At 33.0% G+C, this 25,450-nt stretch overlaps 1 protein-coding gene across 3 annotated transcripts in view; it reads right to left on the minus strand.

Moving 5' to 3' along the window:
- The window catches only part of LOC119539608 (U2 snRNP associated SURP domain containing), a 43,653-nt gene that overhangs the window by 10,480 nt on the left and 7,723 nt on the right, over window positions 1-25,450 (minus strand). The window contains exons 2-23 of one of the 3 annotated variants that reach the window (XM_037843287.1): window positions 25,036-25,080; window positions 23,624-23,755; window positions 22,292-22,390; window positions 19,361-19,475; window positions 18,783-18,916; window positions 16,294-16,361; window positions 15,638-15,732; window positions 15,522-15,554; window positions 15,344-15,426; window positions 14,159-14,324; window positions 13,747-13,958; window positions 12,776-12,819; window positions 9,557-9,661; window positions 8,796-8,862; window positions 8,558-8,721; window positions 7,063-7,225; window positions 6,550-6,629; window positions 5,488-5,575; window positions 4,455-4,577; window positions 2,970-3,126; window positions 2,329-2,424; window positions 1,542-1,608 (exon numbers count right to left, since the gene is read on the minus strand). In XM_037843287.1, the coding sequence (XP_037699215.1) occupies window positions 1,542-1,608; window positions 2,329-2,424; window positions 2,970-3,126; window positions 4,455-4,577; window positions 5,488-5,575; window positions 6,550-6,629; window positions 7,063-7,225; window positions 8,558-8,721; window positions 8,796-8,862; window positions 9,557-9,661; window positions 12,776-12,819; window positions 13,747-13,958; window positions 14,159-14,324; window positions 15,344-15,426; window positions 15,522-15,554; window positions 15,638-15,732; window positions 16,294-16,361; window positions 18,783-18,916; window positions 19,361-19,475; window positions 22,292-22,390; window positions 23,624-23,755; window positions 25,036-25,080 (2,336 nt within the window). Of the gene's footprint in view, window positions 1-1,541; window positions 1,609-2,328; window positions 2,425-2,969; window positions 3,127-4,454; window positions 4,578-5,487; window positions 5,576-6,549; window positions 6,630-7,062; window positions 7,226-8,557; window positions 8,722-8,795; window positions 8,863-9,556; window positions 9,662-12,775; window positions 12,820-13,746; window positions 13,959-14,158; window positions 14,325-15,343; window positions 15,427-15,518; window positions 15,555-15,637; window positions 15,733-16,293; window positions 16,362-18,782; window positions 18,917-19,360; window positions 19,476-22,291; window positions 22,391-23,623; window positions 23,756-25,035; window positions 25,081-25,450 lie in introns of those variants that run through there. The other 2 variants (XM_037843284.1, XM_037843291.1) reach the window with 2 other exon arrangements.

A 25,450-nucleotide genomic window follows, 5' to 3' on the forward strand; every position in this document is an offset into this window, starting at 1 on the left:
TAGTAATGGTTTTGTTTTTCTAGGAACAGCATTACTGAATTTGGAGCCAATTAAAATGGCAATTCTCTTCAAATTCTGGTCAATTCCTTTAGCAACAACATCCATCTATTTTATCTGTTACATTTGGTTTCAAATTCCTTGTTTTGTACTTTCACATGATTTATTTGGAGTTTCTAAGAAAATTCAAAAATATAAATAGTATTTCTAGCATTCCATGTCTCACTGTATCGATGCATGGTTATGCTAATGTCAGCATTCAAACACATTCATATTCCAAACAGTTAACACAAATATGAAATTTATGAAAAAAATGTAATACCTTTAGAAAAAAGACCAATTAGACAATATTTTGAGTTCTGCAATGGCAATTCAGAAGAGTAAACAAGAGTAAATTTTCTACCCTTCCTTCCCCTCAAAATTAAAGTATTATTATTATAAGTACATATACTTATTTTAAAGAGGTATTTCTAAAAATGTGACAGAAGAAATCCTGATGACAAGATCAAGGGCATAAAGGTTAAGGAAAACACTATTTTAAAGGAAACTGAACAGAATTTTCCCAATTCCTATACTCCTAAACAACTTCAGACAACTACTTTGATTAGCAAGTCACATCTATATTTTGTAAATATTTTGTTCTGATCACACTGACATTTTTGGAAAGACATCTTCATGCCACATGGAAACTGCATTTCCAAAAACTGATCACACTTCCTTGACAATCTAAATGCTACTAATAGCCATTTACTGAATCTCACATAAATATCCAATTGTGCTGGGATAAATTTGACTTTTCCCTTTACCCACTCTTTCATCTGAGAACAATGAGAGGAATATTTTTTTACAACAGGAACCCCCGCTTTGTGTTCTTGATGCCATCTCTTTTCCTATTTGAAAAACCAACTTCCTTTGCAACAATTTGAGAAAGCATTGGTGCTAACTAAATACTACAAATACAAATTTACAGGAGAATTTGGTAGCAGAGTTTCCTATAATCATTATTTGGTGTAAAATGAAAAAATAATTTTGGAGTGATTACTAAAGAACAAAAATCAAAATTTTAATCTTTCTACCCTTTAAAAGCCTTTTTCCTTTATTCATTCTTGGTTCTTCTAAAGATACTACATTTAAATAACAACAGCACGGTCATAATACAATACTTGTCTTAGTAATGTACACTATAAGAGACAAAGAGCAAAACTTTCCCACCTAAATTTTAAAAATCACTTTATGTGGACACCAAAATAATATGTGATGACAATGATCTGAAACAAATGCGGTTGACCAATTAGCAGCTACAGAGCAAGAATGCATAACCTAACACAGAAAATAACCTCAAAGCAAGGTGAAACCAGATGAATCAAGACCAGAAACCAAAAGCTCTTTATTCACCAGGAAAACAATGAGGAACTACAAATGACCCTCTTAAAAGAGTTCTTTAAGAGTGAAGTTTTCCCCCTCACTATTATTTCAACCATACCTCTTAATGAAAAAGTGTGTATGTGCAAGAAACTGAGTATATTCGAAACTTAGATTCTTACTTTTGATTTTCTTCTTCTTCTGATTCTTCATGCTGGTCAAATAACTCCCATTTAGAAGTTGTTACAGCTGAATGGAAGAAAAAAGGATGTAATTCCATAAGGCAAAATTAGCATTTCTGCAGCAGCACAGAATGCCCAGCTTTAGAACTGAAAGTCTGTATTATAGAAGTTTTTAATCTATGTTTACCTTTTCTTCTAATGGTCATTTCTGTATGTCAAATATATTTCTTTCCTCATACCTACACTATAATTTTACTCAAATGTATGAAGTGATAAATACTCTTGTCAATGTTATTCTGTGAAGATTTATTTGAAGATTTATTTAATTAGAACCTACAAATGTTAACAATTACAGATCATAAGTACTAGGATACATGTTGAGGTAAATTAAGTATCAAAATCAGGTAGGTGTAAATTGCATCTAATAAGTCAAGCATTACAAGTAGGGTCAAATCTTGGTTTCTTGGAAACTGATCTCTAAGTAGATTTCCAAATTAGTACAGCTTCCAGTATACATTTTCTACTGAAATATCTTAATCTAAAAGGTTTTTGGTGATTTCTCTGATTACTCATATAAGCTTCCAAAGTGAAGGATCTAAGAAAATTTTAACGTCAACCACAATGAAATTTTAGCCACTAAACATAAAATACACTAACACTGGGTTAAGGTTCAAGCATGTTAAAAAACATAAAAGGAAAACTTACACACACACACGCATGTACATGACAATGATAATTTATCAGTACTTAGTTTTTCAAATCTCATATTTATTGTACTTTTGCTCACCCTGTGCTTCCAATTCAGATTCATCTACAGCTTCCCATTTTGATGGGGCAACTTTAAAGATAGGTTCATTCTTCTTCGAGTCTTCAGTTGCATCTACTATTGGGGAAATAGGCACCATTAATCCCAACTACTCAAAGCGAAAGGAATGCATTCATGTGTATTCACTATATTATTAAAATGCAGAATACAATAAAGCCACACATGGACTAATAACTAATGTCAAGAATCAAAGATTATGACTACTCCAATTTTCTATACCTGAGGTCCAATTTTTAAAGATTATAAATACACTTTTATAGAATTATTATCGTTTAAACTATGGAATTCATGTATCGCTCAATATTTTAACATATAATTCAAATATACTTAAGGCAGTGTACACTTTCTATTTCCAAAAATGATTTCAGCCAGCCAGCAAAGAAGAATCTATAAGAATCTATAAAATCTTTTTCTTGGCATTAGCAAATGTATTACTGGGTATTTAAATTCTGAAAAGCCAGAGTTAAAAGACAGAAAAATTTAATGACATGACACCTTCTTAATGAGACTTTATAACCTTCTGTCATATCAACATGCAGAAATTAAAGAGTTTTGATAATCAAATGTTAGCTAGATATAATCAGTATGAAATTTGAACTTACAAGGCACTCCATCAAGATCATCATCAAGGCTCTTTATAGGGACTCCATCAAGGTCATCAATGGGAGTAGCATCAATAGGAATTCCATCCACATCTTCAAGAGGTGCCCCATCAAGCTCTTCCTCAATGGGGGCACCATCAAGATCATCTGGTACATCCTACAGAAACATGCGTACTATTTTAACATTTTCCTTTGCTTGCTGAAAGAATTATCCTGCTACAAGATTAATTTGTAATCCAGTACAAACCAACCAACTGGACACCCCCATTCCCAAATACAATATGAGGACACTGTAAGAATACATTTTATCACCTAGTATGCCACAGAAGCAGTCATTTGTGCATTTATTTATCAACTATTTACCAAGTGCTATGTGAGGCACTGAGGATACAATGAGCAAAAACAGGCTTGGTACTTCCTGTCATAGAGCTTAACAGAGTTCTTTTTTGGGGGATGTTGAGTTGGGGGATTAAGCAAAACAATCAGATAACAACATACACATATAACTGCTACAATGAAGAGGTACACCATACTATTAGAGCATATATAAGTAGGTTTCACCTATGGAGGTCAGAGAAGAATCTACTTAGGCTCTATGACATTATGCTTAAGCTGAGATCTGAAGGATCTAGATAAACAGAAGAAGTTCCAGAAAGAGGTAAGAACATGTACAGAAGCTTGTGGTAGGAGAATATTTAAGAAACTGAAACAGTATATTTAAGAAACTGAAACACAGACAGTGTGGTTAGAGCAGGGAGTAGAGCAATCTGTGGTAAAAGACAAGGCTGACCTTAAAGGCCATATTAAAGAACTCTGTCTTCAGCAAAGTAAATGTTTTGAGCAACAAGGAGACAAAATCAGGTTTACATTTCAAAAAAGATCACCCTGGCTGTAGTAAAAATAGACTGAAAGTGAACAAGAGTAGATTCCAAGAGACCAAGCAGGAGGTCCTTGCAGAGGTGAAAGAGAACATATGATTGCTAGACTAGGATAGTAAAAGTGAAGATGGAGAAGAGGAAGGATTCAAGAACTATTTGGAGAAGAGGAAGGATTCAAGAACTATTTAGGAGGTAACAAGCAACATAATGGTGATCAAGAGTATCTGCTACCATTGTGGTGCGTCTTTTCATGTGCAGATTTACTTATATAGCTATCTTGAATTTAACGAAATGAAATAAGGCTATATATATTGCTTTATTACTTGCTTTTTTCCTAATAATATATCATAAACTTTTTCATGTCATCAAATGAAAACCAGTCACCAATTTTCACATAAGGACTTAAAACAGAGAATTACTGTTATATAATTTCAACTCCTGGGCACCAGCAATTCTAGCAATAAGAATCCACTATTTGGTGGTAAACAGGTGTTTTTTTTTATGTTTTTTTACAACAAAATGTTACTTGTATCTATTACATATCATACCTCTACAGCATCACCCACAAATAAATTTTAAAAACAGAGACAAGTATATGAATGCCTACCTCTGTTTCCTTTTCTTCAATAATATTTACAAGTCCTAGAAAAATGTTCTGTAGCTTGATCAAAAATGGCTCCGGATAAATTGCCCAATCTTCCCATGCTCTGAAGCAGGTCATTACCCGTTGCTAAATAAATAAGAAATAGACAACAAACTACTATCGTAGGGCAGTATGTCTCAAACTTAAGTTCATTAAGAACTACCATCACAATTCACTGAATTTTCCTTTAAACTGGCATTCTTATTAAAATTTACGTAAAGTAAATGACAATCATTACCATAATTTAAAAAAAATCAATGTCACCTTCCATTGAAAGAAAACAAGTAACCTTAAAAATAAATATAATGAAAAGAAACAGTAACTGTTCTTGACCACATACCATCAACTCCCTCACCACTACTGGTACACGTAAGGCCACATTCTGGGAAACACTATATACAAAATTAAGAAACTTGGAAATCAATGTGGCCAAGTTTTGACCTGAATCTCTTATGATCCAGAGAAGTACTTTCTAATTCTGGTTAATACTTTTCTCTGTCCTTTTCTAAACTTTTCTATAAGTTCTCACTTGTAGTCAAAATTTAAGATTTAAAAAACAGATAAAACGGAGTTTTCTGTTTGAATGCCCTAAATGGTGGCGTCACTGGGCATCTTCCCAAGCTAAAAAATGTCCTTAACAAAATGTCTTCTCAACACGAATAACTAGAATGAATATTCCCTAATCCAGATAAACACTCCATTACAAAACAAGTGATCTTCTGAATGTATTTTGTAGAAACAGAAAACTAGTATTTAAAATACTTGAATAAAATTAAACACCAGAAAAAATAACTCTAGTTAATATACTTCAAAATTTCTAAGATCTTTTGACACTACAGGCAAAATAGCAGAACTTTAAAACAGTATGTTCTAAAACATCTAAGTTTTTAAGTTACGGCTTAGTCTTGTCTGATGTTCCTTTCTAGCCCTCCAATGCTTCTCCCTCCCCACCCCCATTTAAACCACTAGAACAAAAGTAGCAAAACAATGTACATACCTTAAAGTTTTCAGACTGTAAATGGCCTTGAATTGTACGGTAAGTAGCATTGAGGTCTGAAAATATCTGACATAATTTTGTTTCAAAACTGAAAAATTCAAATAATATATTCTTTAAACCAAACTTGTTTACAAGTTCCTATCCACACTGCCAGTGAGTGAAAATCCTCCTGAACTTAAAATATTTATAAAATAATCATGTAATTTCAAAAAATCAAAAAGAAGGTATTGAAACCTAAAATCCTAGTTGAATTGCTTTAACTCTTATTATTCTGAATTTTTCTCCTGCAAATTCTCCCAAAAGAGTCTTAAGAACTAGTTCCCCTTATTATCAAGGAATTTTACATCTAGGATACTCAGAGTCGTCAGCCCAACAACCTCTTTGTTTTATAAAAGAAAGAAACTAGAAGCATTAAGCAACTTATCAAAGGAAAAAAAACAAATAGCAGAACTAAGACTAGGACACAAACCTCCAAATTTCCTTTCAGAACTCTAGACATAGCCAGTTCCTAAGTTATAGCTTCTCTGAGGCTGTCATAAATTAAACAAAAAAAGAACTCTGAGAAACTGAAGAAGAGTTATATATTAATTACAGTACAGCTACATAATTTCCTATTGCCTTGAAGAACATTAATAATTAATAATGATGACCAGAAGAGAGCACAGATCCCATACATAGTTAATATTACATCTTTGGTCTCTGCCTTTGTGCTTGCCATTATTTGTGTTCTTTTGGTTAATTTTTTTTTATAAAAGTAGATATGCAATAAAAATAAAGTTATTTTTAAACTCTACATATTTGTCCTACTGTCAATAATTAATCAAGAAAACTGGTATGAAATAGAAACTTTCCAAACACTTTAATAATTTAGCTTACAGTGGTCCAGTTGAATGAATGCAGTCAATTTTTTTTTAAAATCCCACAAACCACAAAGAAATTAAAATTATTTCTTATTACTAGGGCAGGAGGGGTGTGTTAATTAACAAAACAACCCTCTTTTCCTGAACTACTTATTCTCAGGTATTTTATTTCAGGATTATCAGCTTAAATGGTTATACTTACAATTTTCTGTAATAAGAGGCATTGGCAACTTTGGCTGAAGAGTTGTACAAAACATCAGAAACTAAATATAATCTGGCAATCTGCAATACCAAAAGATAACAGAAAACAATAAAAAATGGCTAGGCAATACATCTAGAAAATCATTAGCAAACATAGCTAGAAAAAAAGCCCTGTATTGTCATTTCTTGCAATCAGTGGCACAGTTTACTCATAAGCTGTATTTCAATAATAGCTAATAATCAGAAGAGCTAAGACATAGTCAACATTACTGCAACCATGGTTTTAGCAGGGATAAATTTGTAGCCCATTTCTGTTTCAAACTGTTGATAACCTGTGTGCCAATGAACATAATAAGTTTCCTAGACAGAAGGATAAGACAGCACGGGAAAGGCTTCCTCAGTCAAGTCAACAAGTCTTGACAAAAGCAAACAAATTCCAATCCAAAAAATAAGTCAACTATAATCTCCCTGCCTTTCCTTATTAAACATCTATAAAGAAAAATTATTACCATACCTTTTTAGGAAGGGGTGTCTTTAAGATGGACAATGATTCAGTAATGCAATCCACTATTTCTTCAGCAGCTTCAGCATTATTAAGACAGAAAACCATTGCATCTCCAATATCATTTTTCCTTGGAGTTAATCCCCGCAAGATTTCTTCTAATTTGTCCCTCTGTCTGAATACACATTTTTAAATTTATGAATATTTACAGATATAAATATCAAATGCTATTATAGCTTCTGCTTGTGAATTAATTTCTTTAAAACTCAACTCAGACAAAATAATTCTGAACTGTATTAAGTCTGATTTGTATTAAGTCCCCCAAATTTTTTACAATTTTTTGTAGAGCTTGTATGGGGAAAAATATGATCTTAAAATAACTTTTCCTGGAACTAATAACCAGTACTTGTGATCCTAAGCTTATAAATGAAGTAAATTTAAAATAATGGACATTGTTTCAAGAGTCTCTGAGAGTGCCCCAGTCCTATTATCCCATTGTATTAAGAAACCTTCATGTCCTTTACTCTCCTTTGAAGGAAATCTGTCTATTCTTTTAGGACTTCCATATAGGAGGATTAGGATAGGTTGGTAAACTTTTTCTGCACAGGGCCAGAAAGTAAATATTTTAGGCTTCGCTGGCCAAAATATTTTATGGTCTCTATCATAACTACTCAAATTCAGCTCTTTTAGTGCCAAAGCAGCCACAAACTATATAAAGGAATGGGCCATGGCTGTGTTCCAGTAAAACCTTACTTACAAAAAGCAACAGCAGTCAGATTTGACCTGTGGGCTGAATTTTCAGACCCCTGGACGAAAGTAATAACAAATATACATCTTCAGGCGCAAATACTCTCTCAAATAATTTCCACAGCCCTCCACTAGCAAATGTTCTCACAAACAATGCACCCAAAACAAGTATTAAGATTTATAGACTATACAGTGAAGGAAATAATCCCTTATGCTAAAAATTCTTTTAGCCAATTTTTTTCCATGTGGTATAAAGGACTTTCTCTGAATGTTAATAGTTAAATTTGCTTCTGCTTCTTAAATAGTATTCACTAAGTACAATAATAACATACTTCCATGGTGGTCATCTAACAATTCACCACACCCTGGCAAACTGTGGAAATGCTTTGCATAGCCAACCATCTGATCCCACTAGCCATAAAATAATTCTTCCTTTTAATGTTGCATTCAGAGAGGCAAGAATTCTAAGGGTTCCTTGATAATGTCCGTAAGAATCTGAAATATTCCAAAACTAGAGAAAGAAGTTATCATACTTCAGAGATCATCACTAATTTTATCATTAAGAGGTTGAGGTCAACAGCACTTACACAGTTTTATCTGCCAAGATTACTGTGTAAAATGACAAGGCACATGAAAAAATGTTACAATTTTAAATTTCACAAGTGAAAAATCATTTTATCTTAGAGTTAACATCTAAGTAAGACCATTTTAAGAGTAAACAACCTATATGAATGTGTATCAGAAAGGAAAAACATCTTACTCTTCCTTAAGTGCTCCCTTTTTACTAGGCTCCTCTACAAAAGCTTCTGTTTCTTGCTCTTCTGACATGCCGTGCAGGTATGGATTTAATGGTGGCGGCCTCCAAAAGGATCCATTTTTGAACATACGAAAATCTTCAGTTCGCCACTTAGTTGGAGAATCTCCCTAATAAAAGTCCAGAAGGTTAGAAAGGTCTAATAAGGGGAGTCAAAATTAACAAAGTAATTCATTCTACTTGCCTGCAGAATGGAATAAAGTTTCCATCTATAGTAAACATGGGCTGGGGTTTGGTTTTCAAATAAGAACCTAAAAGCAAAAGAAAGAAAAACGCATTAAACGTCATATTTTTTAATGAAGAGCTATCCTCAAGTAAACATAAACAAATAGGAAATGTTATTTGTCTATTTAGTTTCAAACAAAACTGAAAGCAAAGATTCCTGAAAAGAAATCCTCACTAACTGCTACCCAGCACACTAACCACCACCCCTCCCCGCCAAGGTCCCAACTTCCTTGATAACTTAATGACTGACATTAATACTCAAAAGGGCACCTTGCTGAGTCTTACAATCACTTACTGAACACGTGTGTGTTAGATATTCTGGCAATGGAGAGATTTTCCCAATATGCAATTTCAAAAGCAGTGATTTTATACTGCTTTAGTAAAAAAGCGTTAAATTAATTTCTTAGGTACCAGAAGGTGGTATCAGAAGAAAAGCAATTTCCTTTAAATCTTACTTATTCTACTATGTCTCACTTATGAAAGACTCTTCCACTGAAAAACATAATGAAAAGTATTTTCCTCCTACAGTGCTAAAAACAATGCTATTTAATTAATTAAATCAAAATCATATGGAAAATCAACCCAAGCACATTCTAGTCTAATTACTAAAACAGCTTTCTCATTCCATTACAAAAAAATAATCCCATACTTGCAGAACTTAACTCTTGGAAATATTTTTTAATTCCAAATATATGTTAAAAGTAGTTTTAAAAGGCACACCTGAACATAGGATTGTTGATTTCTCTGTTCATAATCATAGCTTCAAACATTGGCCCTTCACGTACAACAAATTCTATCATTCGATGTATCAGGGCGAGCAAATTCCTACAACAACAACACAGTTAAAGAAAATGGATTCAGACCTACCACTATATAAAACTACAATTGACCTAAATTACTGTAACTGTGCAGGAAAAGATTATGCTGCTGACTAACACAGAATTGTACACCAAAAAAAGTAACCTGGAGCATATGTTAACGCGTTTTGCATTAAGAGGGAGTGGGGTAGTGAGGGTAGGGGAACGGAAGGGAAGGAAAGGGGAGGGTGGGAAACCACAACGAAGTCTCATAGTAATAAAGATTTAATTTTCTAAATGCCACTTAAATTTATTTTCCAAATGCAAAACATTAAATTACGAATCACAACTAATTAGAAAGCTGCAAATATATAAAATCAATAACTTAGAGCTTACATGTTATCATAGCCATCTAAAAACTTACACACTATCTGTTTCAAAAGAAAATAATCCTAAACCAACAACTTTTGAGTAGTACTGAAGTGTTGTAACCATGACTATAATTTTTAAAAATGCTTCAAAACTATTTAACAAGTTTAAGGACTGATTTAATAAAAAATCCACCCAACTCCTGTGCTTTTCTGGAACACATAGACCAGACGGAGTTTTTATTGAATCTGACCTTGAAGGAGGCAACATCTCTTTGGACCACACTTCAAAATAGTTCACACAACTCATGAAGTGTATAATTCTGCCTGCATATTAGGAATCAGTGATCAATTATAGTACCAAAACCTTATAAATGGAGACCTACTCTGCCCAAAATATTACAAAACGGGGGACATGGTGAGATGCTTTTCTATTTTCACTAACAATTACTTTCCAATATTCAAGCCAAAAATAAACATACGTAATTTTTTTTTCAGTCCTGTCATTTTATTGATTGGGTTCACAGAAAGCCTGTGTCTTAAAAGTCTGAAGTTGGGTCCTAAAATCATGTGACACCTTGTTAGATTAGAAACGCAATTTTAGACACTGATTATGGTGTCAGGCAAAAATGATCTGGCTTTAAAATAAGCTGCTTTTGATTTCTCATTTCACCAGTCCCCCAGCATACAAAGTTGGCAAATAACAACTGGGAAAGGCAAAAGGATATTGGCTCTTGGTACAAGGCACGCACTAAATTATACCTTTAGCATTCCCAGCTCAAATTCAGTTCATATAACTGCTAGAATATACATATATATATGGTTGTAGAACGAGACTGATTTTTTTGTCTCTATAATGCCCTACTTCAAAGTACATGAACAGTAAAATAATTTCTCATGGTGATTATAATCATTTTCTCACAGTTTGCAAACAAACCTAAGTAAACAGATACTAAAATCTCTCATAGTTAACAAAAAAATTTAAGCCTAAAGGAGGTCAAAAAATTATATGAAGGCTTAAATCTTTACAAAGGGGAAACTACACATTTAAAACTATTACTTCAACCTTAAATTGTTAAAACAAAAGACCAAAAGCATCACTTAATTTTAAATCTAAAAATGCTTTTTCTTTCACAAAACTATTAATTGCTCTGCAAACATGCAGTTCTTGATATCCAAATGAGAATATATTCTCAGCATCCATATAATTTGAAGGAAGGGAGATAATGTAAAGTTATGATTCAGTTCCAAAGCTCTCACTGGGATGAACCAAATTAAAGCTAAGGGAAATTTTCTGTAATTATCATAATATATAAAACCAATTTACTAGATGGACAAATATTATACATCCAGAAACTTGCATGAAATAAGTCAAAAGCAACTTGACTTCAACATTAAAGATAAAATGAAAAATGGTTTAGCAGATTTAAAACAAAGGATTCATACTAATGATGAGTCAGGACTTCAGAAAAATGTATATTTAACTAAAATTTTGTTTAGAAATAAGCTGAGCCACATGTAAAGATAGTATTGGATATATGCTTTTTTTAATGCTCAAAAATACTTTCCTGTGAATGCTTTATCAGTGGAAAAAAAACTCCCACTATAGTTTTAAACAGGCTTGTAACTGATAAAATCTATTTTTAGAAAATTTAAAATTTTAAGTAAGTTTGAAAATGTTTCACTATGGTTACTTAAAATCAAAATCTGACAATTAACTATTGCTAACTTGAATTCATAATTATTAAAGAACTGTAATCACACCTTTTCCCTAAGGACTGTGTGTTTAATCTCTTATTTTAAAAAATGGTGACTGTTTTATATCAAAATGACACAGTGTAGTACAAAAAGATGATATATTTTAAAGTGCATTATTTTAAAATGGTAATTATCTTATTCTGGGCAACAACAACAAAAAAAATTGTCTCTCAGTTATAATAAAACCACATTTATTGGAGTCGATCGTACCAATGTCTGGTCAAAAACTGTATACTTTCCCAATCCATCCCATGATGTTTTCCTGGTCCCCCGCTGCCGCAGACAGTTCAGCTGGTGTTGTTCACCAAGGCCAATGTCAAAGAGAATTTGGTATTCTTTTGTGTTCATTTATTATTCAACCAGTGTTGTGTTCCTGTGTTTGGGAAAAGGCTTAGCTTGACTGAGCAAGAGCATACCTAGAGCAAATTCTTCCACTTTATCATTATGTTGAAAAAGAAAAAAAAGAAAGGAAAATAAAAAAATTCCAAACATCTTTGTAATGATGAAAAAAACTTTCTAGTACGTCCAGTGTTCGTGAAAATAACAGGAATTTCTTCTTAAAATCAATTAGGGGAAAAAAAAAGCTATGTGTTCAGAAAGGAAAACTCATATCAAGATTGTACATTAAATGTAGCTAATTCAGACACCAAGAAAAAATGACAGTTTGGGTCAAATCGTAACACTATCTAGAAATTTAAGATACATTTAAAACATCTATTTTCCCATCACAATAGTCTACTATTATTTGACTAAAATCTCCAGATTAAATCTATTAAACACATTATAACTACTAAAGCTACAAAATTCCCTACATTGATAACAATAACAAAAAAGATAGACATGTAACTGCAAATTATACTAGTTGTTAAATTTCACATATCCCCCCAAAAAAGTAATGGGAGGGAACCATTGCTCAGTCAAGATATTACCTTTTCCTCAACACCATTTTTTTTTTTAATTCAGAAGGGGATATTGTCTATATTTAGATCAGTAATAATAAAGAAAAAAACATGTACCTTTCTGTTGGGATAACCACTTTGACTATGGCTTGCGACAGAGTCTGTATATGAAGTCACATCAGATAATAAACATAGAATATGTGAGTATTGTTAACAAGTAACAAGCAAAAATATACATATGCATTGAAAATACTACACATCTAATCACAAGTTTTGCAGGCAATCACTGCATTTGAAGTAATTATACACTAAGCAATTACATAAATGCAAATGGTGTGTCCAGTGAACAATAAATGTTCACCAAATGCAAAGAATCAGAACATTCCTGCCAGAATGCACATCAATGCACTGAAATAGGTACTACACTGAGAATTATCAGATAAAGATTTTAATTTGTGAAATAAATTAACTGTTTGTCTCTGACCACAGTTTTGCTACTTTGTTCCCAAGCCTTTAAAACCAGCCCTGTCATTTTAAGTGTAATTAATTCATAACAGAACCAACAAATTATTATAAACTGAAATTAAGTTGGTTTTATGTTTAATAAAAAGAAATACTCACCCTTTGCTTTTACTAGAGTAGTTAACTGTTTTTTAAAAACCACATATGCTCTGAAATATTCTAATACCTCAGACCCTGAGGACTAAGTTAGCTAGCTGCCATCCAAACAGTTTAACTCTTTAGGAGGTCATTCTAATTGAAAAGTACCGTAACCAAATATATAGTATCACTTTCTCAGAACATAGCAAATTTAGATACTGCACTTTAAGCATACCTGGATACAATACTGGACAAAGGAAAAAAAACTTAACAAGTGGTCAAAAAAGGAATGACAGCCACAAATACAAATATGACCTATTATTTCAATACAGGGTTTCCATGGGCTAAGGCAGGGAACACAACTACTTATTTAAGAGTTGCCAAACAGAATTACACACACATTTTCTATAAAATTGTTGAAAAGAAATTCTACCACAGATTTAGTCTTTACAAATTAGATGCGTCCCTATGTACATTTTTTAAATTACCTTCTCAAAATCCTCCTTGTTTTTAGGTGGCGGTAACATGGGAGCATTGGGGTTCTTTAATCGCTCTCTAGGCTGCGCATTAAAAGGCAGTCCTGATGGAGGTGGGGGAAGCGTATGTTCCATCATAGAAGGAGGAATGTATATTGGATGTGGAGGAATAGGTACAGCTTTACCCCAACCTAATTTCATTTCAAAAGACATAATCATCTTTCCTACAAGAAAAGGAAAGATCATTTTGACAACTTTGAAAAAGAAAACAAAAGCTTTTTGCTGACATGAGTTAATTTTTATTTTCATCCTTACCATTTCCCACACATTTTCTCCCCTAGAGTTTTATAAATACTCTTAAGAATCCACCCCCCCCAAAAAAAAGAGGCTGAATTCTTTAAATAGATAAATTAAATAAAATTACCATTTAAATTTTTTAAAGCTCTTTCAGCATCTCTTCTATTCATAAAAGCCACAAAGCCACAATTTCTCTCTCTTGCTCTTTCTTCATCAGTTCTAGGCCACATAATTTTGACACTAGCTAATGGTCCAAATCTTCCAAATTCTTGGCATAGCATTTCTTCATTCATCTATAAAAAGGCATAAGTTTGTCAGTATGCAAAAAAAAAAGGGGGGCGGAGGGAGGCGAAGAAAATTCTATGTAACAGAAAGCAAAGTACTTTTTGCAAAATGAAAAGAAACATCAATGCTACAATTTTCCATTCAAGTACTAGGAACTCTACACAGGTAAAATCCTGCCCTTATGGGGAATTCGCAAATCTTTTCATTGAAGAAATATTCTGTTTTACTTAAAGAAGTCACCAAGGATAAGTAGGCCAAGTAGATGGAGAAATCAAAAGCAAACTTCTTTTACCTTCCACAGTCCTAGATCTAAATAAGTTGGTCCTATAGCAGGGATTGATTTAGAGATTTAGCAACATTTTTTAGGCAGAAATTGTTAGCACATTTAAGTTAAGCAAATATTTGTTGGATGAAAGGAAAAAAAGGGGATCTAATTTGTTTTTCTTTTTCTAAAACCAAACTCTCACAGTAGTCAAAAGGAGAGAAACAGAAAATGGCACATACTCTATAAAGGCTCAAAATATGTATAATATTTTAAAAGAGCAAAATACATATAACAAACACTAGCCTCTTTAACACAAATGTCAATATTACAGTGGGAAGGAAAGTAATTAAAACACAAAAGACAAAACCACATATACTAGCTTGCTATTACAAAAGGAGAAAAAAAGAGAGGAACCCATAAGGAAGAAAGCTGCACACCAGAAAGTGATAGTCTCAAATGAGTGTTTTCCAGCACCAGTCAGATGCTGACTTGATAAACAAAAATATAATAAAATCAGTATCTAGTAAAACATTTCAAATTCAGACTATAGTCCAGTTACTGAAAGAAGCAATGCCTTAAAAACTATATAGCAAAACAATTTGGCCCATACCAGTAAGTTTGAAACTTACAAGATAATTTTAGGGCCTATTTAGTTCCCAGATACACTAACTTCAGATACTTGCTTTAAATTATTGATTGATACAGCATCTTTCTTTCAAAAGTAAATATCAGCCAATATTCATCCTACATGTCCATTATTACCTGTGGATTAATATTTCCAAGGTATAAATTAGTAGTGCTTGGATCTCCTACATCATGTGAGCCAGGTGCATAATCATCAAGAACTGGGGCAAAGAGAGAGAGAGAGAAAATTATAACCTGCAAAATACAGTTTGGAAAATTTCTATTAACAAAAAAAATCAAAAAACTGTATTACCACCAGATGATCTATTTCTTCTTGAAGGCGCATCCACTTTAAGAGAGGGAAAAGAAAACAGTTCTTAGTTTTCAGAATAATTCACTTCAAACATAAATATTAAAATAAATGCCACTTACTAGAACGACGCTGACCGTCAGAATCTGACTGTGGTGGCTCAAATCGGCTTAACCTGCCTTTTGTTTTATGTCTCTCATCACGCTCTTCTTGAATTCTGTTAAAAATATTTAAAATCACTAATAATGAGCCAAAGTTTGCTTGTTTACACTTAATAAGAATAGAGCATATCGAGGTGCCATCTCCAAATCGCATGAAATATTTGTGAGTACTCAAACACTAGTACTGACAACCTATATTACACAATCCCTTAGCTATACCAGAGCCAGGAACAAATTTCTGATATATCATACTAACAGCAGAATACAAAGCTCACTTTTATGCTGAGAAAGAAATCCAACATTAAAACCACTGATTTTGTTTTTTCTTAGCAAAGCCTCCTCCGCCCCTCAAGCAAGTACATTGTTTCCACTGCAAACAGGACTCCGGATATTAGATAAATCAATCAAATTAAATTCATGTAATGAGAACAACTTAGGGAATGAACTAAATGTTAATTCATCTTCAAAACACACCTCGCAAAATATCACAATAATACCTAAAACAACCTCATAGGAAAGCTAGCTAGTAATAAATAATTGGTTCATGTTTTTCAAACCTGCATCTGTAAATATCAGCTCAATATACCTAAGAGAGTTCTCCACACTATAAAACTTACTGTTTTAATTCTTCTTTGAAGAGTTCCAAATTGCTTTTTTTCTTTTCTTTCTCCCCTTTCTTCAGTGGCTATGAAGGATATGACAAATTATACTTCAAACAAAAGAAGGTTAAGCAAAACTAATAGTTCCATAATTAGATCATTTTAAAATTGCTTTTAATGTCACAAATATGTTCTAATTATTTTAATTAAAAAGAAAGAATGTTTCTGTTATCACTGAACTTCCCTTCCTACTTCTCCAAAATAACAATTGATGCTATCTTTAAAATGACAGCTAGTAGTCTTAAAGTAAAGGAACTATTAACTTTATCCCCCAAAGTCTGTAATACTTAGGCCTAAATTGGGCAGACGGGGACAATGTTAATAAACATAAAATAATTGAACTACCATGTAAAGTCACAGTCATGAGCAAATACCAAAAGTATGCCTTGTCAAAGCAATCAACTTAAGCCGATATGACTTAAATGAAACAATCTGTAACATCTTTGGAACCCCTCTTTTAAAATTACTTTCAGAGTGCCAAGACATTCAATGGGAGAAATAATAGTCTTTTCAACAAATAGTGTTGGGACAAGTGAATGTCCACATGCAAAAGAATGAAGTTGGACCCCTATCCCTCACCATATGGAAAAATTAACTCAAAATGGATCACAGACCTAAATGTAAGTGCTGGAACCATAAAACTCTTAGAAGAAAGTAGAGTAAATCTTCATGATCTTGAGTTAAGCAAGGTTTCTCTGACACCAAAAGCATAAGCAACAAGAGAAAAAATAAACTGTACTTCATCAAATTAAAAACTTGTGAGCTTCAAAGGATACCATCAAGAAAATGAAAAGAGGGAATGGGAGAAAACATTCGCGTATCATCTGATAAGGGGCTTACATCCAGAATACATAAAATATTCTTACACCTCAACACTGAAAGACAAATAACCCAATTAAAAACTGGGCCAATAATTTAAAAAGACATTTCTCCAAAGAAGATACACAAATGGACAATAAATACAAGATGTTCAACATCATGAGTCATTAGGGAAATGCAAATCAAAATCACGAGATACAATTTACATCCACTAAGATAAATAAAATTTTTAAAAACAGACAATAATAAATGTTAGCAAGGATGTAGAGAAATAGAACCCTTACACAATGTTGATAGGATGACAGAACAGTACAACCACTCTGGAAAACAATTTGGCAGTTTCTTAAAAGGTTAAACAGTTACCACTGCGACCCAGCAATTCTACTCCTAGGTATACACCCAAGAGAAATGAAATCTTAAATCCACATAAAAACATGAACACAAATGTTCATAGCAGCTTTAATCACAAAAGCCAAAAAGTGGAAACAACCCAAATTTCCATCAAGTGATAAGTGGATAAATAAAATATTGAAAAAGCCATAAAAAGGAATAAAGTACAGATACATGCTACAATTTGGGTGAACCTTAAAAACATTGTGTTAAGTGAAACAGGCCAGAAACAAAAGGCCACACCTTGTATGATTCCATCTGTACGAACTGTCCAAAATAGGCAAATCCATAGAGACAAAAAGTAGATTAGTAGCTGCCAAAGGCTGGAGATAAGAGAGGAATGAGGAATGACTGCTAATGGGTATAAGGTTTGTTTCTGAGGTGAGGAAAATGTTCTGAAATTAGATAGTGGTGACTGTTGCACAATCAGTGAATATACTAAAATTTTTGGATTATATACTTTAAAATAGGGTGAACTATAGAGAATGGGAATTTTACTTCAGTAACTCTTATTTCATAAAGTTGTTTTCAGAGGTAGTTTTAAAGCCACACAAGAAAAATCAGCACCACTATTCAGTATAATCACAGCTATCACCAGTTTTGGCTCCAAATGACTTGACCCGCATCTATTTACCAGTCTCATAAAAATGCTACCCTCAAAGAATAAAAATTTTTCTAACACTGAGAATATGTAAAAGAAAGCATCACTAGTTCTGACAGTAATACCAAATAAGTTCCAAAAAATGTTTTGGGCAACAGAGACATTGCCAGAATACACTGTCTTCCAAAGATGCTAATATAAATACCTGAGTTCAAAACTGTTTAAAAAGAGAACCCCATTATTTTACATTTACATCTAAAATTGTCAATTTTTGACTTATATGAATAGAAACTCCAACTACTAATGAGAATTACATGTGTAGATATACATGTGTAGATATACAAGCTCAGCCTACAGGAACATGCCATGAGTACAGCAGTGTATATTAATAGCAAATGTTCACTGATCAAAGAGTGTAAAGAGAGTATCATCTACATGTCCTACTCTAATTTATTATCTATCATCTCAGTAGATTACTGCATTAGATTGCATCAAAACTCAAGTTCTACCCCCACCCTCCACCCCCACAAATTAAAAAGAAAAAACCAAAGTCCTGCTTACAGTGGAAGTACTAAAAGCATTACGGGCAGTGTCTCATCTCTAAATATAAATGGTCGATTACTTAAGTATGACTTACAGGTTTTTTGGTTTCTATCACAAGAAGAGATGGAGGTCTTTCATTGGATGACTGATTTGGAGGATTTTTTTGATCTGCAAATCTTGAGGATGGCTTATAGATTTTACCTCTTTTTTCATCTGTTTCATGTTCTTCTGAAATTTAAATATTAAGTCTCAAAACTAATTTCACATTATTTGTTTTTTTTTACTATTTTTAGTTAAATTCAATCAAAAATTAGTAGAATGCTTTTAGTATTAAGATTTATCACTACAGACAAAATATGAAGTTCAAATATTACTGCCTTCAACTTTAAAATGCTTATTTAATCATTTTAGAATAAAATACAATAAAAGTTTTGCAGTGTTCTGCAGTCTCAAAACCTGAAAGGTACTAAATATTTTTAAAACTAATCTGGCTCCAATTTCTCATTAGTCCACATTTGGATCATTTATTTTGCTAATTAATATCACCACTAGAGGGTGCTGACAGACAAGAAATGTAAAACTCAAAAGCAACCAAACATCTTTCCTAAGTATCTACCTGCAGTAACTCAACCAAGACTCGGTTTTCCCAAAGTCTGTAATATTCACACTTACCTTTAGCTGCATTAACAACACCTCCTCGCACAAATGTTTTCACTTTATTACCATCACTTCCTTCAAAAGCAGCAAGAAATTCCTCATAGATCTCAGCAGCCGCCTTTTCATCCTCCTAAATAGACATTAAGGTACTAATCTGTTTATCACACAATAGAAAATTATATCATACATAGGGTGTATTCATTAAGGAATAATGTAGGTGAACCCTCCCTTTCCTAGGGAAAACAGGATAAGCAGTCCTAATAAGCAGTGATTATCTAATCCTTAATAGATATCAAGATATTAATTAACACTGAAAGTAAGAGCAGTTTTGCCCCTTTACTGGCAATTTGTAGAACAAGAAAGGGATCCATTTATATAGGTTGGCATGTAACTTTGTTTAAAGACAATTCAAGTACCAAACTGTATGAAAACTGACTTTATGAAAACTTAAGTATTATTCTATTACTGCTTATGAAGTTTCTAGGCATGATGATTTAATCCAGTGAACATAAATATTTCCTTTTCAAACCACCCAAGACGTAACTATTAGAAGTTGGAGAAGCAATATAAACTCTAGGCAGGTGGCATGAAGGGAAAAAAGGCTCAAAAGAACCATGACATTTTCAATAATAAATATTTTAAATGACCCCAAAACGTGTATGAATAGAAAGGCCAATGCAACAGAACAAAAATCCAGAGATAAATCCAATAGCATGTGGAACTTAAATATTCAGTAAAAGAAACATCACAAATCGTGAGGAACAGATATGGACTTGTCAATAAATGATGCTGGGGCAGTTGGAGAGCCATTTAAAAAAAAAAAAAAGACAATTCTTCACATCATAATCAAAATAAACTGCAAATGAATTAAACATTTAATTTTTTAAACATGGAGCCATATAAGTACTAGAAGAAAACATAACCTGGGGGTGGAAAAGCTTGACTGTAAAACCAGAAACCAACAAGACCGAAAAATTTTATTACATAAAAATAAGTAGTGTATGCATGGGAAAAACACCAGAACCTAAATAAAAACACAAATGACAAACTTCACACTGTTTTGTAGGCAAAAATGTTTATGCACTTAATATAAAAAGCACTTCTAAAAATAGATATCTACTAACTTACAGGAAAAATAGTTTAGATATGAGTTTATATAAACAAACACAAAAAATGCTCCTCCTCATTGCACATAAGATAAATACAAATTAAAAACTATACTAAGACTGGGTTGGCAAGAGACTTTTTCTAATTATATTTCCCCAACTGTAAGACAATACAGAATAAAAAGCAAAGAAACAACAGGCACAGAAACTTGAGATTCTGGAATTTTGTCAAAGATTGAATCTTCCATCTGGGAAAGTCATAGACTCTGCTCAAGTCTTTAAATGTCATTCACCACAAAATGTCAGTTTCTTCAGAGATTTTCCTCTTTATTTGCCAAATCATAAGTATTTTGTACAATTTTGGATGCGACTATGAATGGAAATTATTTCTTTAAAAAAAAAAATAACTGGTGTTGTATTTCCCAAGGGCGGGGGGGGGGGTTATACTAAGATACCATTTCTCACCTAGCAGAATGGCAAAACACCTTCAGTAACATCCAGTTGGAAAGGTTATGAGAAACAATCATTCATTCACACACTGCTAGTAGGAATGCAAAATGGCCCTGCCCCTATGAAGGGCAATTTGACGATATCCAGCAGAACCACATTTATGCATTTAACATTCAACCCTGTAATCGCACTTGAATACAACCTGAAGATATATACTACCAAAATTTTAAAAATTAAAAACAGCTCTCCAAGGGTGTAAATCTCCCTGGCAATGTGGGACCTAACTCCCGGGGATGAGCCTAGTCCTGTCATTGCGGGACTGAGAAAGCCTTCTTAACTAAAAGGGAAAAGAAATGAAACAAAATAAAGTTTCAGTGGCTGAGAGGTTTCAAATGGAGTTGAGAGGTCATTCTGGAAGTTATTCTTATGCATTAAATAGAAATTCTTTTTTCGTTTTTAGTGTACTGGAATAGCTAGAAGGAAATAGCCTGAAACTGTTGAACTGCAACCCAGTAGCCTTGATTCTCCAAGACGACTGTATAACTATACAGCTTATATGGTGTGGCTGACAGTGAAAACCTTGTGGCTCATATTCCCTTTATCCAGTGTACAGAAACATGAGTAGAAATATGGAAACAAAAATTAAATCAATAATAGGGGGCGATGGGATGTTTTGCAAGTTCTGTTTTACTTTAATTTTTATTCTTATTCTTATGTTTTTTGGAGTAATGAAAATGTTCAAATACTGATTGTGGTGATGAATGTACAACTATTATGATGGCCTGTGAACAACTGATTGTACACTTTGGATGACTGTATGGTATGTTAACTATATCTCAATAAAAAAATCTAAAAAAAACAGCACTATCTGTAATGTCAAAAAAACATAATGCCTTCAAAAAACACAAATGTCCTTCATAGGATTTTAGTTGAATGAACTATTAACACATCGACACGGCTATTGAAAAAAAAAAGGGAATATTTCTATACACTTCTATCACATAATCTCTGAGATATAATGTTAAGTGGAAAAAAGCAAGTTGGAGAAAAGTATACTATTGAATTTAGCCTGCTAACACTTATCTAAGAAAGAAAAGTAGGATATGACATGTACACACACATACACGTGCGCATGCACACTATATACAAAAAAGAAAAGACCAGAAAATAATCAAAGTTGTTACATAGAAAGGAAGAGGAAAAATGGTGGAAGAGACAGGGACTGGACTCCTCTGAATGTATCTTATGTTATGGATTTGACTTGGAGATATGAGCTGAGCATACCCTAGTGGTCAAGACTCTTTGGAAAACATTTCTCTACTGAGTGCACACTTATTCTCTGATGCACATTCATTTCCAAAGACAACTCAAAATACATTTTAAACATTACCTTTTTCTTTAGTTCTTCTTGTTCCTTCTTACTTAAAGTTCGCTTAGCGGTACTCATTTTCCCAATACTGAATGCTTTAAGTTTGTTTTCTAGAAGAGGCTATGAAAAGAAATAAAAAGCATTATCTTTACAGACACATAGTCAATGCTATCTATAATTTCAATACACTCAACTGATAGTCAGGTCATCAGAAGAGATGACTTGTTTTAAAAGAAATTTCACTGTAAAGAAGAAAAGCTGGGGCTACTCTAAGCATCAGGTGCTTGCCTTAGCTTCATTCTGATGCAAGTAATCATTAAAGTCATTATTTGCTAGTTCGAGGTAACATGCAAAAGGTCTTTTAAAAAAAAAGGTAAAAATAGAACAAAGAAAGACACCAAAGCTTAGAACTAATGCAACCCACTTGCTGACAGCAAGATTAAAAGCACTTCAGGAAGGAAAACACAGATGTTTCTGAGCAGAAGTAGTGATACTAGAAAACACTCAAATAAGGAGAGGGAGGCATACATTTCCATTGTCCAGTGGCAGGAAATTAAATATTGTCTATAATCCCATTTCAAGTACCCATAAATTCCATCACTTCTCTTCATAATTCCATAAATTACCTCATTCTTCATCAACAATACCAATACTTACAAACAGCACTTCATTTTCTTTGCTGGGATATATCCACATTATTTTAGGTTTCAGCTCAAGTACACCTACATCAATTAATTTTGTATATAAGAAAACAGTATTTACATGAAGTCTTCATCTATGTAGTTTAGAAAAGATTTCATTCAGAAACATGATCTGACTAAATGGCCTACAGATCTTCAGTTGTTCAACCAAGTTATTCATTTGAATGCTAGATTTTGACTCATAAACATAAGAGAGGAATGTTTATTAAATACAACTTAAAGTATTAACCTACAAGTGAAATCTCAAGTTTCCTCTCTCTTGCCTACTAAAATGAGACATTAACCAATTGCAAACTTAGGCTTTGTCAATTCTCTGGTAATTAAATGGATGTGCCTTTGGGAGATGGAGACTGGCTGGGTAATGCTACTGCAAACTATTTTAAAGTTATATTAAAATCCCTTTGAAAATATAAAGCCGTTGATGATCCAAAAGTCAATACTGGTTTCCAGAACAAAAGCATAGTAAATTTTTCCCCAAAGTAGAAAAAAAAACATTTTTTGCCAGCATTTAACATCTCTGGCTTCTACTTTGAAAGTTTAAACAAATGGTAAAAATTACAAAATGTACAAACTCAAAATATTCAACCACCAAATTCAATCAAGGACAGATTAAAATCATCAACTATCTTTTCTAATCTTTCTCAATACTCACTCTTGAGAGATTCTGATGGGGGGAATCACAAAGGCTTTCACGGGTACTTTCATTCCTATAATTATGCTTTCTTGGGCTCTTAGGTCGTGTCCGACTTGGCGTATCACTATCTGAGGGTCCAGATGCATCCATCTTCAGGAAAGGTAAAACAAGTTTTCAAAAAAATTATATATAGTACTGAAAACTAGAAACAACTCAAGTGCTGACAAATTTCACCATACACTATAAAAAAATCACATCCCCTAACATCACCACTGATTTCATTAGAAAAGTCTTTAAGTACAGGGGAAAGTTTTCAATAATTTTAATTTGCACTTGAAAGCTCAAATTTTAGTACTGGCAACAAATAGTCAGTAGTTCTTCTTGAAGTATAACAGGTTCATTTCCTTCATTTTCAAAAAATGTATGTCAAATACTCAAGTCTGATTAACCATACTTTGGTCTATCAGTGATTATTTCAAGTAAAAATGGTATACCATGAAAAAAGCAGCTAGTTCACTTCTCAACTCAAACAATTGCACAAGAACTTTTCCTCAAGACAAACATCACGCTTTAGTAAGCAGAAGTGCTTTGGGTACTTCCCATTTCATCACAGACAATATTTTAAAAGCCATACGTAAGGTCAAGAGATATTAATAAATTTCACTGCTTCATCAAAAACATTCTTAAGTGAAATTAGCATAGTTTTACTGTACCTGATGAATACAGTGACTATGAGTACATTTTGGTGGCACTGCCTTGATTCATGCTAAGATGCCAAAACTGTTACTCACTATCTATCAGTAAATATGTCAACACAGTGAAAAATGCAAAAAACTGTCTTGATATTATTATGAAGATGAGTTTTGGACTCAGAAACCCCCTGAAAGATTCTCAGGGACCCCCCCCCCGATCCTAGTTTGAGCACAGATGTAATAACATATACAAAGGAATGTGTACTGCACTATTATTCAAAATGTCCAAAAGAAAGCATATGCCATTAACAGAGGAAAAAGCTGAACAAAAAACTGTATCTCCCACTACAGAACATTATGGTGCCATTAAAAAGAATAGATTAGAGCTATGCCAGCTAATCTGCAGGGATTTCTGATAGATGCATTGTGCATTGAGAGAAGAAAAGTGTGTAAAGCAATCTCATAAACGATGTATAAGTACATACACTTACCGCCTGAAACAGAAGTATATAAGCACAATAAAAATAAGGAAATATACACACTAGATCTTTAACATGGTTTAAGGGGGCCAATTTATGCCAGAACATGAAAAAAAGAGGGCGCCTAGTAAAAAGGGGTAAAAGATAAAAGGCACATACAATATAACCATATCTACTCAAGTAAAAATCATAGTTGCATAGATATATAAAAACAGAATTTAAATTGTAAAGAAAAATAAAGATTGCCTTTTATACTCACATGTATATCTGAAGATCCAGATGAATGACCATCTGATGACCTGGTCTGAAAGTATTAAAAGTAAAGCCATTATTGAAATGATCAGAAAATGTCTCACTACACTAACAAAGTGTCTCTCATATTATATTTATGATACAAATATATTAAATTCCAAACTTGATACCAATTTCTTCTCAGCTAATAAAGGCAAACAAGAGCGATCTCTGACTTAAAAAGGTTGTGATCCAAAATAAATGCGCAAGTCAATTCTTTAAAATATGATATACATGAGAGTGGGGCACATGGGAGACATATTTAACTTTTTATAGTGTTAACTGGAAACCTAACTATTTTTACAACAGAATTTTTGTGCAGAAGCTCTTTCCATGTTGTAAGATATACTGCTACTGCCACTGTTTACTGCCAAGCAGTGCTC

Source organism: Choloepus didactylus, chromosome 1 (assembly GCF_015220235.1).
Source record: "Choloepus didactylus isolate mChoDid1 chromosome 1, mChoDid1.pri, whole genome shotgun sequence".
Lineage (NCBI taxonomy): Eukaryota > Metazoa > Chordata > Mammalia > Pilosa > Megalonychidae > Choloepus > Choloepus didactylus.